The sequence below is a fragment of the Pseudorca crassidens genome, chromosome X, assembly GCF_039906515.1.
Source record: "Pseudorca crassidens isolate mPseCra1 chromosome X, mPseCra1.hap1, whole genome shotgun sequence".
Classification (NCBI taxonomy): Eukaryota; Metazoa; Chordata; class Mammalia; order Artiodactyla; family Delphinidae; genus Pseudorca; species Pseudorca crassidens.
In genome coordinates, this window is record NC_090317.1 from 94,973,175 (window position 1) to 94,994,060 (window position 20,886).

Genomic DNA, 20,886 nt, shown 5'->3' on the forward strand with positions numbered 1-20,886 from the left:
CCTTTTCTTCCATCTGCCCTGTATACATACGTAGATGATACACTGTTTTGTTTTGCCTATTTTTGAGCTTTATATAAACGGACTAAGACACACACTAATGTCCATTGTGGAGCAGTGAAAATGAATAAACTGTGAACAACACCAATCAACATGGATGTATTGATATCTTTAAAATATGTTGGTGCGGGAATTCCCTGGCAGTCCAGTGGTTAGGACTCAGTGCTGTCACTACCGGGGCCCCAGGTTCAATCCCTGGTTGGGGACTAAGATCCCACAAGCTGTGCAGCGTGGCAAAAAAAAAAAAATGTTGGTGAAAGAAGCAAGTCAAAGGATACATGTAGTATGAGTCTATTTATATAAAGCTCAAAAATAAAGAGAGGACAGTTTGTGGCTCCCACATCATTCTTTATTGTTGGTCCTATAAGATAAGCCAGCAAGTAGCATTCACCGATTGGCATGTTGGAGAATTTCAGCTCTCTGTACTTTTATAGTTTAGTTAAATGAAAGGAAATGAGTGTTGGGACTTCCCTGGTGGAGCAGTGGTTAATAATCCACCTGCCAATGCAGGGGACACAGGTTTGAGCCCTGGTCCGGGAAGACCCCACATGCCGCGGAGCAACGAAGCCCGTGCGCCACAGCTACTGAGCCTGCACTCTAGAGCCCGCGAGCCACAACTACTGAGCCTGCGTGCCCAAACTACTGAAGCCCACGCGCCTAGAGCCTGTGCTCCGCAACAAGAGAAGCCACCGCAATGAGAAGACCGAGCACCGCAACGAGAAGTAGCCCCCGCTCACCGCAACTAGAAAAAGCCCGCGTCCAGCAACAAAGACCCAACGCAGCCAAAAATAAATAAATAAATTTATAAAAAAAAAAAAAAGGAAATGAGTGGTATTAAAGAATATCATAGGCCACGGAGGAAAGCTGCCAAATATTTTCCTTTAATCATCTTGAAAATAAACAGATATGTTCTGCATTGATTTAGGAACATGTCTGCCCAACCCATACGAATCCCTTGGCACCCTTCTAGTCCCACTGTTTTGTGACAGGCCTGTAAGAGAAATCTTTTGGTGGCTTATTTTCTATAGTTCATAACAACGCTTTAAATAAAGAAATCATCCAAAAAGAGACCCATTAAATAATATCGTGTTGTATTAGTAGTTAAAAAAATCATCTTCTTCCTCTTTCTCTATGCAGGTAGACAAACTCTTTTCAAACATTATACATAGTGCTACTTTACCCAGAAAAAGCCATCATAATCGACATGGAAACATCTATCCTATCTTTTTTTCTTCTTTTTTTGGCCATGTCACGAGGCTTGTGGGATCTTAGTTCCCCAGGGACCAGGGATTGAACCTGGGCCCTCCACAGTGAGAGTGCCGGAGTCCTAACCACTGGACTACCCGGGAATTCCCATATCCTATCTTAATGTATTGGTTCTCCCAAGTGGCCATCTGGTTCCTCTGTTCTTCTTTGCAAGACCCTTTCTTCTCTCATCTACTGACTCCCCTGGGGTCTGATCCTCAGCCTTCCTTGGCCCATCCATTTCCCTGGGGAACTCATCCATCGTCTGGATTTATTATTATTATATTTGCACAGTCTCATGGTTTGCATTTTTCATGCCTCTGCTCCCTCTACCTCTCACACAACTTCAAGGGCTAGCAGCACATTCCTAAGTTCATGACCTGATTTTCATCTTATGCTCAGTCCCCTCTCTTAGGACTTGTACAGCTAAAACAATGGGCACTCGAGTTGTGCAATCTCATCCCTGGAAAAAGAGAACCATTACACTCAGGTATAAATAATGCCATAACATCAAGAATAAAAGGTTTCAAATGCATTGTTATGCCATCTTTCCCAAGGGGCTCTAGGTATATATGGACATTACAAACCAACCATTTAATATAGAAATAATATGAGTTCTTCTGGATGCTCTTGGGTAAGTAAAGATAACTGAGAGGGCATTGAAAAAAATATTTTTCCTCTTTCACAAATGCCATTAACTCAGGAGAACTAGGCAGTTAGAAAAAAGATGAAAATATTACACTGTGAGGATGAGCGGCTGTTTTTCTTTAACAGCTTTATTAAGATATCATTCACATACTCTATAATCCATCCATTTGAAGTGTACAATGCAATGCTTTTTAGTTTATTCACAGAGTTGTGAAACCATCACCACAGCTAATTTTAGAACATTTTCATCACCTCAAGAAGGAACCCTTACTCGTTAAAAGTCACTCTCCATTCTCTCCTACCCCATTTCGAAGAACTGCCAAACTATTTTGCAAAGCAGCTGCCACCCTTTTACATTCCCACCAGCAATGTATGAAGGTTCCAATATCTCCATATCCTTGTCGACACTTGTTATCGTCTGTCTTTCTGATTCCAGTCATCCTGGTGGATGCAAAGTGGTATATCGTTGTGGTTTGGACTTGCATTTCCCTGATGACTAATGATAGCCAAAAGTCAAATCTGGCTTGGTGAGTGGAAGGTCCTATTGTTGAGCCCATACATTGTCTCTGTCCTTGATGCCATGGCCACTTCGTATGTGGGCCCACTGAGCAAGTGATAGTGGAAACAGATGGTGTGATGGCTTTGTACTGTGTCAACTTGTTCAGGCTGAACTGGATTTCCCAGAGTTTTCTTTCCTATATATTTCTGGTTAGGGTCACAAGAGAGATTCTTATGGGAAATTTAGAGAGTAAAAGTGAAGGAGCCACTCATTTTGTAGTTCACACACATTATTGCTGATTTTCATGGCATGAGATAGCGTCTGGGCCTGCAACTACTCCACCCTTCTGGGATCCTCCTTCAGCTTCTACAACTTCTAGGCCTGGTATATGTATTTAGCACTATGATGAAGGGTCCTGGCTTCTGCAAGACATCCACAGTGTCAAGATCAGAGGCAACAAAGACTGACCTGGACTCCAGCTCACGCTTGTGGGTTGCAGCTTGTTCTTGCTTTCCTCCATCATACATCTATCTTCCCTTCCTGACTGCCTGCCCTTCAAGCTCCAGCATCAGATGCAAAGACAAGAGCCTTACAAAGACTCCCACAATTAGGTAAGGCCAAATACCTATAATAAATCCTTTAATAGCTTTGCTTATCTCACTGGACTTTGATTATCCTAAGGATGGATCATCTCGCACCTGATTATTAAAGCTTACTCTGCAGCAGATGCCCAATGGTCAGCATTCAACATGGGACACAAAGGCAACCCCAGCCAGTGAGGGACAAGGATAAATTATCTCAGCTTCTCTGTTCTTCATGGGGCAATTCTTTGGCATATTCCACACAGTTCCTCAGGGAGAACTAGGGGGAATTGAGCCTCAGTTGCCCACAGCTGTAACAACTCATTAACCCTTTATTGGCATTTATTCCCTTCCCTCCTATAACACTGTCTTCAGGCTCTATATCTGGAGGTTGGTAAAGTGCTATATTGAGATTCCTTGGATATTCTGAGTGATATACACTCCTATAGAGAGTCTGGGGGGAAATGTGTCTTATACTGAAGTCTACATAAGTTGATATTGGTGTTTGATGTGTATAGTACTTGAGTGGAATAGCTGAGACATTAGAGGGTAGGTGGACAGACCATTTTGAGAACTTTTTCTTTGGGGACCTAGAGTTTTTAGGGAAAGGTACTCTTCACTGTTACCAGATTTGATCTAGAAAGATCAGTATCACTCTCTAGTGAGAATGAAGGGGCTTTGGTCCCGGTAGAGTAGTGGTTCTCAACCAGGAGTGATTTTGCGCCCCAGGTTATATTTGGCAATGTCTGGAGAAAGTTTGCGTTGTCACAACTGGGTGAGGGATGCTGCTAGATATCCTACAATGCACAGGACAGTCCCATTACAACAAAGAATTATCCAGTTCCAAAAGTCAATAGTGCCCTGGTTGAGAAACCCTGCTGTAGAGTAACATATAAATGTGAGTGAGTATCACTAACTTTTCTGGAATCCTACCCTTTCCATTTGCAAGATTCCTGGATTTGTAGCAGAAGTTGCCTCAAAATAACTCAGGGTGCAGGGTATGGGGATCCTGCCATCAGGCCTACTAAATTAGGGGTGTGTGGCCAGGCTATCTATGTTTTTAACAAATCCCAGGTAATCCTAATGTTCACTAAAGCTTGGGTCTTATCACATTATAGTGTTTGTATAAAATTCCTCTTATTCATTTAGCTATGCATGTTGTCAAATTATTTGAATGAAGAAAAGTAAAAATAAAAATACCTACACCATTTCTTTTTAGTCCTTATCTCTATTAAACTTCAAAAAAGACTAAAGGAAATGGGGACTTCCCTGACGGTCCAGTGGTTAAGACACTGCACTCCCAATGCAGGGGGCCCGGGTTCAGTCCCTGGTCAGGGAACTACAGTCTGCATGCTGCAACTAACAGAGCCCACATGCTGCAACTAAAGGAGCCCACATGCCGCAACTAAGACACAGCGCAGCCAAATAAATAAATAAAATTTTTTTTAAAACTTAAAAAAAAAGACTAAAGGAAATGATGATTTCTGTTATAGTTGTCCATTTTCTTCATTAATATTTATTTCCTCTTAAATCTTTTTCTTAAAAAATCTTTTAGTTACTTTACTCTTCTTCCTTACATTTTTGATTTTACTATGTCTGGATTCCATGTCTGATTTCTCTTGCTTTTCACTGCTCCAAGGTAAAATCTTGTGATCATAATAAGTGAGATGCATCACAGGGCGGTACATTTGGACAGCTTTTGATAAATTTAGCAAGTTCACTATGTCTTTGAAGATATTCAGAGGTCCACATTATATATGTATTAAGTTTTTAATATATATGTAGATGTACAGTAGGCATATCTTTGTTTTATTATGCTTCACTTTATTGCACTTCACAGATGCTGTGTATTTTTTTTTTTTTTTACAAATTGAAGGTTTATGGCAATCCTGTGTTGTCAGATGATGGTTAGCACTTTTTAGCAAAAAAAATTTTTAAATTAAAGTACGTACTTTTTTTAATACATAATGCTCTTGCACACTTAATAGACTACAGTATAGTGTAAACATAACTCTCATATGCACTGGGAAACAAATTTGTGTGGCTCACTTTATTGTGATATTCACTTTATTGCAGTGGTCTAGAACCGAACCCGCAATATCTCCGAGGTATGCCTGTGTGTGTGTGTGTGTGTGTGTGTGTGTGTGTAATTTGTTTAAACCCAGCTGGTACCTGGCAGAGGCAGAGTTCATGTCTCCATGCTTTTGGTTCAGGCTCCCCCGGCCCCTACCTCTGTGCCTCAGTCTCCATGTTAGAAAGATTGGACCTGCAATGCCACTGAGCTGGATCCTCCATCGAGAGCCTATTAGGATGTGCTTCTAGGCCTGGAGGTTGTAGGCATGAGTGAATATTGATATGAGAGAGACATGGTCCCAAAGATCTCACCTAGCCGCCTAGGTCGGAAACCACTTCAGCTTCCTCTGATGCACTAGAGCACTTTGTTCATTGCCCATGGCACTTTGCCATTTTCTACAATGTATTAAACGAAATTAAGTACATGTCTTACCTTCTGGACTAGTCTCAACACACCTGAGAAGGACTATGCCTCATTTCCTACATTGCCTTGCAAATACCAAGGTTCTAAGAAACGCTTATTAAATGAAGGAATAAAAAGAAGGGTGGAATTCTTGCTTTTTTATAGCCCATCTCATATCACATCTAGTTCCCCCAGGCCCCAGAAAGGGTCTGCTCTCTTTCTACACAAATGACCCCCTCTTTTCCCGCCTCAGACAAGACCTTCGAATGAATGCCAATTTTGCACTGATTTTTCCATATCAATTCACAGGCATACCTTTTCTAAAATAGTCATAATCAATATTACCATCAAATTTACTAGAATGCACTATGTGTAAGGTGTGAAGGGAAGAGAAAGATGGGAGACTCACTTTCTTAGGGAACCTAAATCCCTAAAACCATTTTCTATGTTTGCATTTCTCACTCTGATCTTTCTGGGTGCTATATGAAGATGAGTTCCATGGTCATAAATCTGGGGAATCCTGGTTTATAGTTCAACAGCTTTTGTTTTTTAAATTGCTGGTCCTCATAAGACTCCTAATTTGCTAATGGACATCTTGGCTCTCAAAGATAGGATTAGAATATGGAGCACTTCCAAAATTTATCTGACCAACAAACCTCCTCTTTCGCAAAGCACTTTTGGGATTAATATTGCTTGGAAAATATTCCCTTAGGCATGCTTTCTTCATATTCTGGCTAGCACTGGTAGGGGCCTGAGAGAACGCAGGAAAACATAGGCTAGAAAGAAGACCTACAATAACCAGAGTATTTTCCAAATGCTACAAATGGGAATAAATTCTCACACATACCTCTCCTGCACAAAAGGGTACATCATCCCACAATACTGAGTCAAATAGGAGAAATCAAATGAAGTTGTTAGGGGAACCATTGACCGAAACCGCCTGCCCTGGCCAGGCACCATAGTAACCACTTGCTTGAGTTATCTTACAGCAGGAGGTCCTAGTAAGGAAGGCAGAACTAACAAGCTACCACCAACTAGAAGAATTCGGGAAAGGTCAAAAGGAGAGAGGAAATGCCAGTCCACGTGGCCTACCATCTTCCCAGAATCCTTCTCGCTGGAATCCATCTTGGCTGAGCGATGCACGCGCCACCAGGAAGGACCCTGAGTCAGAATGAGTGGCCAGAGACAACCGGAAACTAACCCCATCACCATAAAACCCCAGACTGCGAGCCACGTGACAGAGCAGTTCTTCTGGGTTCCATTACCCTGCTGCTCTCCACCCAGGCACCCCTTCCCAATAAAGTCTCTTGCTTTGCCAGCATGTGTGTCTCCTTGGACAATTCATTTCCGAGTGTTAGACAAGAGCTCACTCTCGGGCCCTGGAAGGAGTCCCCCTTCCTGCAACAAAATCACTTGTACATCTAGCTAAAACTGCAAGTGCTTTGTGCTGAGTCTCAGGTCTGGGCTCTGCCCCCTTGGAACAGGGCAGTATAGAGGAAAAATACATCAGAGCAGGTGGAGAGGGTCCAGGGCAAAGCAAACTTCTTGCCAGAGAGGCTGTTAACTGAGAGTATTCACTTTGTGTATCCCAGTGACTGGGTAGATGCAGCCCTGCCCCTCTACTGGATGGAGTTACCTCAGTGATGGCTCATGTGATCACAATAGTAGAGATGTGATAAGGGCTTGCACCGGGAGAGAGGGTGGACCAGCAGCCGTAAGATTCTTAGCACAATCTTCCCAACATTTGGACATCAGAAAAGTATTTTTTAATACACTACAGATTGGGGGAAAGTCACAGATACTCAGGACTTCTTGGGTGTGTGCCCAAATAATTATGTAGATTAGCAAGTGACTGCACCCATGTCTGTGTCTCAGGGTTTCCTTTTATCACCTGCTGCTGGTCAGGAAGTGTGAGCCAGTAGTGATTGCCTCCCATGTCTCTAAAGCCTGACGCTTTTTTCAGAGACATTTATCTGTTGGGTATGGCTGTGGAAACTAGGACACTGGGTACTTTGGCAAACACACAAAATTAAATCTCAGCCTGAGGTTCACTGTGTATCGTTTGAGTCTGACAAATTACATGAGAGCTATGGGAATGAAAGCAAATGGACTAATAGTTCGGTAATTATTTTCTTTGTGTGAAAAACCTGATATGAGTAAAGTCTTTTAAATGAAAAGGACCCAGTTCAGCAGCTTTTGGGATCAAAGTGTTGATTACATTTAACTATAATTAACACTCAAATTTTCTGTGATTCCACCTAGAATTTTCTTCTTCTAGTTGCACTAAACCCAAGCACAAGGCAAAAAAAAAAAATGAAGTGCTATGAAAACAATACTGCGCTGTTCAGATATAAAGTATCAACATTATTTCCATTATTTGTCTCTCTTCAGTTCCAAGTTCTGTGTCTGCTAAGGTTAATTATCAACTAGGCTTTCACATCTGTCTGTCGTCTGTCTGTCTGTCTCTGTCTCTTTCTCACTCACTTCTGTAGGACCTTGAACCAAATACTTGCATTCTTACAACTTTCTCCTATCTCTAAAGTAAGAATAACTGTCCCTAAAACTCTGAGATCCACTAGGTTTTCAAAAGGTATTCGTTCATTGAATTTGACACAAGTGAAAAAGCTTGGAGTCCACACCTGAGACAGAAGGCTATATAGTAGCATCGATCTTGTGAAGTGGCAGGACAGGGCAATGACAGGAAAGACTTTCTTGCAGGGTCAGTGGGACAAGACAACTTCCCTTCTTCAGGAGGCCCAGAATGGACAAGATATGGGATTTGAAACTGAGTAGGACCCTGTGGGGGTCCTCCCTGTAACAAATCCTTTCCATGGCCCCATTTCTACTTCGTAGGAAATAGGCTTCATTCAGCCTCCTAGACCTTCCCTAAGTTCCAAAGGGCAGATTCAAAGAGTTGCTAATGAGGGGAGGAAGGGGGATGCAGAAACAAAGGAGGAGCAGTCAAGAAACAATAGTGCATACTGAGCCTGCGCTCTAGAGCCCAAGAGCCACAACTACTGAGCCTGTGTGCCACAACTACTGAAGCCTGTGCACCTAGAGCCCATGCTCCGCAACAAGAGAAGCCACCACAATGAGAAGACTGCACACCACAACGAAGAGTAGCCCCCGCATGCTGCAACTAGAGAAAGCCCGCATGCAGCAACAAAGACCCAGCACAGCCAAAAATAAAATAAATGAATAAATAAATTATATATATGTTAAAAAAAAGAAACAATAGTGCAGCGATGAAAGCAGGGTCCTGGTTCCTGCTCAAGGAATATACACAACAATATCTTTGAGTGCTTCTGCAGGAACTAAGGTCCCCACCCAGGTGGAGGATGGTAACTTCAGGCTGAGCACAGAGATTCCTGGAGCACCGCCCTGTTACCTCACCACCCACCAATCAGCAGAAAGTCACACACCCTGCAGCCCTCACTCTAAATTTTGCCTATAAAAGCTTCTATCCAAAAACCACTGGGGAGTTCAGGATTTTTGAGAATGAGCCACCATTCTCCTTGTTTGGCCCTGCCATCAATCTTTCTCTGCCCCAAACTCCGACGTTTCAGTTTGTTTGGCCTCACTGTGCATTGGGCCCTGGAACTTGCGTTTGGTAACAGATTCATAGGGCATTAGGGGTTTTTTAAAGGTTTCAACTATTAGAAGGCTACTCTGCAAAAGTTTATGATTAAGGCTTTTGGTTGGGGTATTTGGGTGTGTGCTCTGAGGTGGGAATAGGGGCTACAGAGGGAGGAAGTAGAAAGCAAGGATGGGGGAGCCTGGGGGCGATATGAACCTCAAACTGGCAACTACATTCTAATCTGAAAGGTCAGAACCTCTAGGAGTTGCGTAATCACAGAGACTAGAGCAGTTTCTCTTGAGGAAGCTGCTTTTATGTTTCATTCTATTCACAGGGTTCTTTTTGCCATTAACCAAAATGCCAGGGCCCCACTTGAGGAGGTGATCGAAAAGTTCCACAGCCTCAGTGAGAGAAATGCTTTGTGTCTGACCTAATCCCCTTTCTATGCTGCCAGTGAAGGCCACTCCAAGGCAGGAGGGTGACTTTAGACTAGTCCTCAATGAATGGCTAGAAAATGCCTTCTGTAGTGAATTACTTCCTATTCAAAATGAATGAAAGGAAGATGAAAAGCATTCTGTGGATGGTAGCACAACAATATGAATGTACTTAATGTCGCTGAATTGTCCACTAAGTATGGTTAAGATGGTAACTTTTATGTCTATTTTATCACAATTAAAAAAAAAATAAATGAAAGGGGAAAATTGAATCATTAACCTGACTTTGCTATATAGTGGGCTGTCACTTCAACTGAGTAGAAACTTCATTCTCTAGAAACTAAATCTGAGATTTACTCCTGAAAGTTTAGAGGAAAAAGAAAGGAGCCTTTGAGAGAAAATGGCTAATGCCGACCTAGCTTTCTAAACAGTACAAGGCTTTAAGAGTAATTTCTGTCATTAAGCTTTCCTATGATCCACAGGAAGTAAATGAAGTCTTTTAAAAATGGAGAGAAAAAAAGAATGGAAGTTACTAGCAACTGTTTTTTACAAGCTATGTCTATATATCTTTATACTGAATACTTGATAGATTAGAGTGAAAATATATAAACATTTTGAGTCTCTCTGCTTTTAAAATCCTATGTATAATTATAGTTTAGAGAAAAAAAATCCCTTTTGTATTACTTCATTTCTATGATCAACAAAGAATTTTTTATCATGAACACAGGCCCATTACCACTTGGCTGTCCTTACCTAATTGTCTTTCTTCATCTTCTACTCTGACTTATACAAATTACTTTAAATCCTCTTTTTTTCTTTTTTAAACCAGGCAGAGTATAATGGCATAAAGTAAAATACTCTTATCTAGATCATACTTTGATTATTAAGTTTACATAAGTCACTTATGAAAAAGAATATACAGCCAACAATTCCAAGCCATGCCCCAGACCTCTAGCCTTAGTATTTAAACACAATAATAGAATCCGTCTTCTTCAGCCTGCTGAGCCTAACTGGGCTGGCCTCAGGGTTTCTCAGGAGTCAAGCGCTCACTGAAGGCCAGAGGGGGACCAGATCTATGGCTCAGGATACAAGAGAAGAGGCCACACTGGTGAACAGTACCACGTATGACTCCTAGGCACACCCACTCCCCTCCAACCGCTGGAGTCCACAGGAGCCCTTACAGCTAAAGTAGCATCTTAGGACTCCAAAGCCTGTTGGGGTAAGGTGATTTTTGTCATATCTTGGAGCAGTTTATTAAAGGGGTTCACAAGTCAACTCTGCTCACAGAATAAGGAACGATGTGATATAACTCACAGAAACTGGGCTCAAGAGATGGAAAGCCTCACTTTGGCTCCTAATCTCCCTGAGCCTCAGTTTTCTCATTTGTAAGACGGGAGAAATAATGCTTATTACCTCAAAGGATCATTGGGAAGCTCAAATGTAACACAGGTATAGGCACATTACAGATGGAAGGCAACACCAATGCACAAAGCCAGGAGGGATGGATCTAGGTGATTAAAAGAAAGACACGAGGGCTTCCCTGGTGGCGCAGTGGTTGAGAGTCCACCTGCTGATGCAGGGGACACGGGTTCGTGCCCCGGTTCGGGAAGATCCCACATGCCGTGGAGCGGCTGGGCCCGTGAGCCATGGCCGCTGAGCCTGCGCATCCGGAGCCTGTGCTCCGCAACCGGAGAGGCCACAACAGTGAGAGGCCCGCGTACCGCAAAAAAAAAAAAAAAAAAAAAAGACACGACAATCAACATCCCTACAAGAGCCTAACACCTTTGGCTTCTTGAGTTTCCTACTGAGAGGGGTTGAAAGTGAAAGTATAATTTTCTTTGACAAAAGAAAAGAGTTCTATGAGTTGGTATGGAAAGGTGTTAAAAGCAGCTTAAAAATATATTGTCCCGAATCCAAAGGAAACACCCTATTAGAAGCAAGAGGTCAAAGACGCAGTTATATCTGGAAGCATTAAGACAAACTGATAAAAAGTACATCCTCTGCTTTCAATACAGCCTACTGGCTAAAACAAAGTTCACCTCTTAGCAACAACAAAAAAAATTACTTAGTATTCCAGAACACACACGTTCTGAAAAGCCTGTGATTTCAGTCGTTGGCATAGAAACATGGAGTAAATGGCTGTGGGAAGAACAGAACGAATACTCGGAAAAATTGCTTGCTGAACTGTTACTATCAGGAAAGCCTATGTTGTTTTAAATAAATCTTTATGACACCATTCTCTAAAAACAAATGTGTGGTCTATATTTATAGTCTTGATTTTTATTTAGAGAGGATGTGAAAAGCAGGGAGAAAGTGAGAATGCATGAAAATGTCAATGTCTCCTTTAAAGTAGTTCCTGCAAAATGCCTTGCTCCATCTCTGGCAGTGTTCTCCCTCTTGACACCCTACCTGCATTATTATGATCTGGAGGAACCCATGGAAAGAAAGAAAAAAAAGAGGAATCAAGTATTTCTTTCTTCTTCTCCAAGACCTGGCACTGCTAAACTTAAGTCTCCACAACTCAATGAAACTAACTCATAAAACGATCGTAATGATGGTGCATCTTCTTTACTAATGCAAGTAATCAATCAATCGATGCAAGAGGCATTCAAGTCCACCTGCTTCCTTTTTTTTTTTTTCTGGTAATTATTATACCTGCTTCCTTTACACCTTCCAAAAGAAAAGAATCCATAGAGAACACTTTAAACATATCTAGCTGACACCACTTCAAAGCCACCTTTTAGGTTAAAGACATGATTAATTTATATTAACTTCACAAATCAGATGTAGTCTCCGAAATAAAGCCATATTGAATTCACAACATTCATAAAACCTGCTCACTGTAGGAACCAGTCAAGAACCCTATTACATGAGAATCAGGATCTACTAAACCAGAATTAGAATAGAGATTCTATTCACAAGATCCATGAAGGATAAAGGCAGAAATGTTAGCGAATATTATTTATTTACTGATCTCCTCCCTTGAGATGGCAAGCTCCATGTGAGCAGAAACTTGGATCATGTATCCACCACTGTATTTCCAGCCTACAACAATATCTGGTACAGAGTTGATGGTCCAGTAACGACTTACTGAAACAGTGAATGAATTTAGCACAACCATATGAACCTTCTAAGAATGAAGCAGATAGACTTAGTCTCTGGGGGAAGGGACAGGTTGGAAAACACCACCTAACATCGGTCCCCAGTGCTTCTGAGGCTCAGGCTTGGAACGTCACATAGTCATGTCAAAACTTGCACTGTAAACACAATCTAGCAAAGGTCAAGAATAGTTCTCTGGTGAACACTAAAAATCATCCTAGAGTAGGTTGAAACTGGATGCACTACAGCCTGCTGACAGAAGAAACAATGGAAGCATTCTTTAAGGCTGCACATCAGGAAAATTTAAGACCTGAAGCAATCTGGATCATAAAGAATATGGCTTGGTTTAACTAGACAGTGGCAATCTTCCAGTGATTCACCCACTTCATTTCAGTGTTATTTACAGAAAAGAATACACTGTATTAGATTACAGAAGCTGGGGTTGTCACGAGAGCTGATGCAGAAAGTGTCACAAAAACAATTTGCACTATTAACCCAATCCACTATCATGCCAGGGGGAAAATGCCTTTTCTTCCCTAGAAGCGAACAGAACAGTGAGAGTTGAGATATTCTTAAGTAAGTGGAATTATTTTTTGCTATATAGTTTATCATCAGTCTTACCTGGAATAGTTAGATGAATATCTTTCTGCTTTTTCCCTAATCTGGCCTCCTCACTTTCTAGTTTCCTGGTCATTATAAAAACATCCACTACCCTGAGTATTTCTCATTGCAGAAATGATATGATTTATTAGAAACGCTAAAAGAAAGGCACTTATTCAGATAAAATAAATTAATCTCTAACTGATGCACTAGTTTTTTACCTTAACTTTGCTGTCTACCTTGGGTGAAAATATGTGTTCCTTGGCAGGGTAAAGTATGTGAGAGGACGGTTTAATGGTAAGTATTTATTTATTTGCTGCACTGCGCGGCTTGCGGGATCTTACTTCTGCAACCAGGGATCAAACCTGGGCCACGGCAGTGAAACCACCAAGTCCTAACCACTGGACCGCCAGGGAATTCCCTAAAAGTATTTCTATTCTTCATCTTTTTATTAGATGAGATTGTCTTAAATGAAAAGAACAGTGTTTAGCATCTTAAATATGTGCTTATTTGTAAGTAAATCCTAAAATTCATGAAGAGCGTATGCTCAGGGGGTAGGCAGACCATTACTAGTTTTATACCTTTGTTCAAGTCACTTTACCTCACTGAACCTCAGTTTTCTCCTCTGTAAAGTAGAGCATAAGTTTGCTCAGATTCCAGGATAATCATCAGACTCATATGCTTCCCAGTTGGACTAGACAGTGAATTTATATGACTGTTTAATTAGCAGTTGAGTGCAAAGGATTTGGTTTCTCTCCCTACATTAAATATGATAATACAGGTAAAAGTGCTCCATAAAGGTTAGTTGCTATTACTCTTACCTTCGTTATCACTTACTAGTCTGGGTAAACAACATGCCGTGCAGAGATGACAAAGTGGGGAAGCAAAGGAGTTTTTCCTTTTTGATCATGGCCTGTTGAAGCCAGCATTCATAAACACTTTGTATAATTCTTTTGTAGTTTCTTCTTTTCTCCCTTGACCTCTGAACCTAGTTTTTCTAAAGGCTACTGGTTTGTTTTTTCATGTGTCTCACTGCCAGACTTTCCCAAGCATCCCAAACCAACCCAGATCAGCTATCAGAGTTTCCCAAGATTCCTGATCTCCCTGATTGCACATCGGTGTGCATATACTTCAAGTATCTTTCACTCCCTGCTCTGAAAGGCCCTGAAGATGCCAGACCCACATGATCGCTGCGGTGGAGTGGAGGCTTAAATGTGTCTGTTGAGAAGTGATGTGGTTACTGGTGTGGGAATCCTGGCATTAGAATGAGTAAATAAGCCCTGTCCTGATGACTCTAGTTCCAGGAAATGGGCTACAATGTCAGATCGGAAACTTGATTTCTCAAGGCACATTTCCAGACTCCAGCTGCTCCATGTTTGGCTTCAGTAAGAAAGAATAACATGGGCAACAGCTGCTGTTTCTTGAGTGGATATCAGCACTTAGAGTTTAAACAATCTCTTGTTTAAACAGTAGGAAACTGCATAACGGAGCTAGACTTCCCAAGAGTCATGGCTAGGTGCAGAGAAAATGATCAAAGTGTGCAAAGAAATGTCAGGTAAGGATGAGGATGAATGACCCATTCAAAGTCTTAGGTGCCTCAGGGGCTGCCTGGGCTCTGTGTGTGTGTGTGTGTGTGTGTGTGTGTGTGTGTGTGTGGTCTATTTCTGGTGTCTCCCCCACCTCCAGAGGGAGGGGAAGGAAGGAGTGTAGCCTTCAAGGGCCACAGTGGGTGAGGTGGAGGAGAACCAAGCCAAAGCATGACCACTTGCAGTGATTCCAGGAGTCCGCAGGGACTTTTTAAAGAGAAGAAGAAAAGAAAGGCAGAGTACTACTTTAAAGCTGAGAACCTACTTTTATGATTGCTTTGAGAAAAAACAACTAAAAGCAAAACCAAATGCTTTCCCAAATAAAATGCTCCCCTATTGGTCAGTTGAGTAAAACATCAGGCTTACCTTGACATATTGAACAAGACGCTCATTTACGTTCACTTTGTAAGTTTCTAAACCCAGTTCCTTAGATAACCGTAAGATCCTGTTCTGGGTTGGTCCCACATAAGCCCCGCCAACGTCTACGTAATCAACATGTTGGTTCTGTAGAAACAGAAAAAGTGTCCAGAAGACTTCAGTTAGAACTCTAAAACATGTTTCTATGCCTTATAAAAAATAACCCTGTTTATTTTTTACAATTTAAATGTGCCTTACATCTCTCTTATAAAGTGCCACTGAAAATATCAAATCTTTCTACTCTACTCCAACCCTATAGTACACTCATCATTAAGCAATCCCATTTGTTGAGTTATTGGTGAGGCTGATTCAGCAATAACACGCATAAACAATAAAGAACACTGTAGTATGCCCTGCCGATCTAGATCCTTTTCAAAGCATTTAGCTTTATTTTCTATGCTTTTCTTTGGGGTTGTTGCTGGAGGGGTCACCCAGAGTTTTATTAGACCTAATTCTCTGATTTCCAGCAGATGAAATCTTCAATCAGCCCACACTGGTGGGCTCCTGATTCTATTTTAAAACACTTGCAGGGAAGAATGCATCATAGGAAAAGAGTACCAAAAGGTATGAAAAGATTCATACACCTAAAAAATATTTTATAAATATGCAAACCTTCCTCCATAAACCAAAATTTACTTTCCTCTTCTTAAGTGCACTTTTCCATTTTCCCCAGCTTTTTTAGTAACACATTTCCCCATGGTTTAATCAATAAATTGTAAAAAAATTAATAAATAAAATAAAATTGTGCATTGGTGAGTAATAATTCCTCCATGTGTTTGTAATAACTTCTTATGGGTCTGTTTCTATTTTGTTGTTTATACCAGTTCTAATTCGCGTTGCCGTTTCTCCTTGTTTGCCTGATTATTTTTTATTGTGTCCCACTGACTGAATTTGAGAAAATATAGAAATTATCTGAATCCTGGGAGGATTATATCTTTCTCAGAGAGGATTTATGTCTGCTTCTGCCCAGCATCTGGGGACGCTAACAATACTAGATAACTTTATTGCATTTTGCGTGCCTGAGACAATTTGAAGGCAGGTTGAAATGCAACGTGGCCTAGTCCTTTTGCTGTTCACCCTTAGTGCTAGGACGCAGTCCAACCCAAAGCACAAGGAGTTTACCAACACATCCCTCCATATACACATACTTTGGTGGGCTCTGGACTTGACCTTCAGTTGCCCTAGCTTTGTAAGACTTTTGAAAAGTACTTCTCAGTCTCTCACTTGCTTCTTCAGTGGTCAGCAAACTCTCACCTCTCCACCCCCAGGGGAAAAAGCAGGTCAATGTTTTCTGGACGTTGGTCTAGTGATTCTTCACTATCTTGTTAGCTCTCTGATGCTTTGAAGGTGTGTGTGTGTGTGTGTGTGTGTGTGTGTGTGTGTACACAGTGCAATTTGTCTAGTCTCCTTATATGTAGTGGAAGGGTTGGGATAATTTACCTAATCTGTTATTTCCAGAAAATCGATTGTCTAGAATTATGCAACATTGCCTTCCTGGGGTAATATAACCTGATATTATCTTTCCATTGCAAGATATGCTTTGCTAACATTTTGTTTCGAATTTTTATATCTGTGTTTATAAGTGAGACTGAGATTGCCCCATGATTCTCCTTTCTTCTCCAGCCCTTGTCTGTTTTCTTGTATTACAGTACTGTTAATCTCATGAGTTAGAAATCATACTTCCTTCTATTCTCTAGAAGGCGTTCGTATATAAATAGAATAATCTCTTCTTCGAACATTAGGTAGAACACACCTGTAGAGCTATCTAGGCTTAGTGTTTTCATTGTGGGAAAAATTTAAATTACAGGTTCAATTTATTATGTGGTTAAAGCACTACTCACGTTTTCTATTTCTTAAATTTCTTTCTATTCTTAAATTATATTTTCTCATCATATATACCTTTCATATGTTTCAAAACTATTGCTTTAAAGTTCATGACCTCTTCTTTTCATTTATTTATTGTTTATTGTATCAGTAGTTATATCTTCATTTTCATCCCTTTTATTGTTTAGAGATGTCTCTTTTTCCTTTTCCTTGAAAAATCTTATCAGACACTTGTCTAGTTTTAATAGGACTCTTCAAAGAATCAACCTTTGTTTCATTGATCATCTTTATTGAGTATTTTCTATACCATTGATTTATGCTCTTTTTTCCTCTTTTTTGGATTTTTTATACTCTTAATTTTCTAATTCCTTGCATGCTTAGCTTATTCATATTGAGCCTTTTGTTCTTTTCTAATACAAAAATTTAGGCTATAAATCTTCCTCTAATATGGTTTTAGCTACATCCACAACTTTATTTTAGTATTTCCATTATTGTGCAGTTTTAAGTATTTTCAAATTTCCATTACAATTTCTGTCTAGATCCATGTTTCTAAAAGTTTTGTCATGTTTTAATTTCTACAACTGGAATTTTTTTAGTTATCTTTCTGTCATAACTGCATTGTGGTCAAAGAATATGGATTATATGATATCAATCCTTGAGGCTTACTTTATGACCTAGCACATGGTTGATTTTCAAAGATTTTCCATTTCTGCATGAAAAGAACATAGTCTTCTGTTAAGTAATATGCATGTTTTATACATGTCCATTAGAAAAAGATTAATTGTGCTCAGCCTTTGTTTGCTTCATTTATTATTGACTTAGAAAAGTATGTTAAAAATCCCCTACACTATTGGGCATTTATCTTTGATTCCTGTCAATTTTTGCTTTATATTTTGAGGCTACATTATTCAGTATATACAAGTTTAGAATTGTTTGGTCTTCTGGGTCTTTTATCACTATGTATTGAAACTTAATTCAATGAAACATTTTTTTTGTTTAAACCTTATTTTGTCTGATATTAATATAGGTAAAATAGCTTAGATTAGTATTTGTATACTATCTCTTTTTCTATCCTTCGGTTAGAGTTTTCTTTATTCTGACATTTCCCCCCTTTTAACTGAGAAGTTTAGCCCATTTATATTATTATTTCTTTTAAAATGTCTTAACTTTACTTATTTTATTATGGCTTTCCATTTGTCCCACTTTAACAGTTTTATGCCTGATTTCTTCTTTTGGATTAAGGGTTTTCTTCCTTTTGTTTTAAGTTTTTCTTCTACTTGTTTGGAAGTTATACTGTCAGGCCTATTTTTTTTCTAGCTATATTAACATGCATACTTAATATATTCTAAAGTTTATCAATATATTATCTTTCTATTGAAAAATACAAAACCTTCATGCATCAACTGTGATCAACCTTCTTCTAATCTGTAAACCATAAAAGTACCTTACTTCAGGTTTATTTGTCTCCCAACAAATTTGACATTATTTTGTTTTATTCTGTTGATGTTGCTGAATTTTATTTAAATATTTACCAGTATCTTTGCTCATTGTCTCCTCTTAAATTTCACACCTTTAATTTGTTATCATTTTCCTTCTTCTTAAAACACAGCCTTTATAATTTCCTCTAATCTGGGTCCTAAACTCTCTATTTTTGTCAGTCTGATAAAAAGATAGTTCTAGCAAGTAACAAATTCTGGTTATTTTCTCTTTCACTCTCAGAACAGTGAAGATATTGTTTATCTTCTGGCATCTATTTTTGCTGTTGAAGGGTCACTCAACAGCAATCAATAAGTCTAATTATTGATTTTTTTCAGAGTATGCGTAATTTGTCTTTCTCTTTTTTTAAAAAAATTACTTTTAGACTTAAAGGAATTTTTTTAAGATCTCTTTTCTTTGGTATACTGCAGCTTCTGTGTGCGGGTGAGAATTTCTTTTCCTTTTTCATGCTGTGGACTTGTTAGGTTTCCTGGTATCTTCCAACAATGCTGGAAAATCCTCAGCCATTGTTTTTTCATACCATCATAACACTATCTTTCATGTCTTAGTTGCTCCTGCCCTTGCCCCACATAACGTATTTTCCAATCTTTATCTCTGAACTGCATTATAGATAATTCCTTCTGATCTAGTTCACTCATTCACTTCAGCTATGTCTAATACACTGTTTAATCTGTCCCTGAGTTTTTTCATTTTAATCAGTACATTTTCATTTCTAGAAATTATTTTTAAACTACTTGATCTTTTTTTTAAGTTTCTTTTCCCTGCTGCTAATTTTAAGCACGTCTTTCCTTTAAAACATGCTACAGTAATTTTTTATTCTGTGTATACTTCAACTATTGCAAAATCTTTCTGGATCATTTTTTCTATTTATTCTCCTTTAGTGCCTTGTTTCCTTGTATGCTGTCACTTTTGACTATGAGTTGCTGATTTTCCTTAGAACTTTTTCTGTGTAAGTTATTTGAGGCCTGGGTGGAAATGATTTAAGTCTATTTCTGCCAGCCACCTTGGCACTTTAAATATTCTGTCCAAGGTTTTTCACACCATATAGGTAGTGTAAATTTAGATTGAAGCCATGGATGAAGGCAAGCTTTATTTTCCTCCCTTTTAGAAGGGTAAGGTTTATTTCTCTTTCACTTTCATGTACAGAGTATAGCACAGGGGATTCCAATCTGGAGTCTTTCCTATTAAATTCCCAGGTTCTGGATTTTATTTCCTGTTCCCTGCATGCCATACAGCCATCACAGTGGAATTGCAGAGTCTTCAGGGTTCAGCAGACATTCAAGGTGAAAGTCAAATTTTGAGCTCATTTAATCCCTAGGCTTCATGTTTTTACTTTGCTTTGGGGATTCATTAGTTCATTCAACAACTATATCTTGAGTGCCTACAAGGTGCCAGGTACTGTTCAAGAAACTTCTGTTACATCAGTGAACAAAATAAAAATCCCTGCTCTCAAGGGGCTTTCGTTTAGTAGGAAGAGACAGAAAATGAACCACAAACATAATAAATAAGTATCTTAGAAGTTGATAACAACAGTGAAAAAGAAAAAAAAACAAATAGAGAAGGACAGGGCAGATTGAAACTGCAGAGGAGAGAAGGAAAGATTTCAGCTTCAAATACAAGGGACATGTAGGCCTCTGAGAAAAGGTGATATTCGCGTAAAAGACTTGAAGGAGGTGTGGGAGTTATCCATGTGCATATTTGGGACAAGAGCGTTTCTGGCAGAAGAAAGAGCCACTGCAAAGATTCTAAGGGAGAAATCTGCCTGGTGTGTTCAAAGAACACAGGCCAATGTGTCTGGAACAGAGTGAGCAGGGAAAAGAGAACTGGAGATGAGAGTAGAGAAGTTGCAGGGCGGGGGTGGGGGGGAAGGGGGCAGATCATGGTACGCGTCACAAGACATTGAAAGGACACTGGCTTTTACTCTGAGTGAGAAGGGCAGCCTTTGAAAGGTTTTGAGCACAGAAGTGCCAAGATCTGACTTAAGTTTGAAAGGCTCATTCTGGCTGTCGCACTAAGGCTAGATTATAAGGGACAAGGGTAAAAAGCAGGGAAATTATTTAAGAGGTTGTTGCAATAATCTGCCCTAGAGATCATGGTGGCTCCCACAGCTGGGCGCCACAGAAGTGGAGGGAAGGGTTGAATTCTGGGTATATTTTGAAGGCAGAGCCAAAAGAATTTCCTGACAGAATGAATGTGGGGTCTCACAGTGTTGAACATGACTCCGAGTTTTTTTGGGAGTTGCCATCCTCCTTTACCGGGAAGGCTGCTGGAATAGTGTTCTTTTTTTTTTTTTAATCAGTTTATTGGATTTGTTTGTTTCTTTTTTTAAATATAAATTTATTTGTT

General features: G+C 39.8%; 1 protein-coding gene across 1 annotated transcript in view; it reads right to left on the reverse strand.

The window, feature by feature from the left end:
- Positions 1-20,886, reverse strand: part of LOC137216398 (amine oxidase [flavin-containing] A) — a 75,718-nt gene that overhangs the window by 31,397 nt on the left and 23,435 nt on the right. Inside the window, exon 3 of the mRNA XM_067722376.1 lies at positions 15,169-15,306. Coding sequence (XP_067578477.1) covers positions 15,169-15,306 — 138 coding nt within the window. The remainder of the gene's footprint in view (positions 1-15,168; positions 15,307-20,886) is intronic.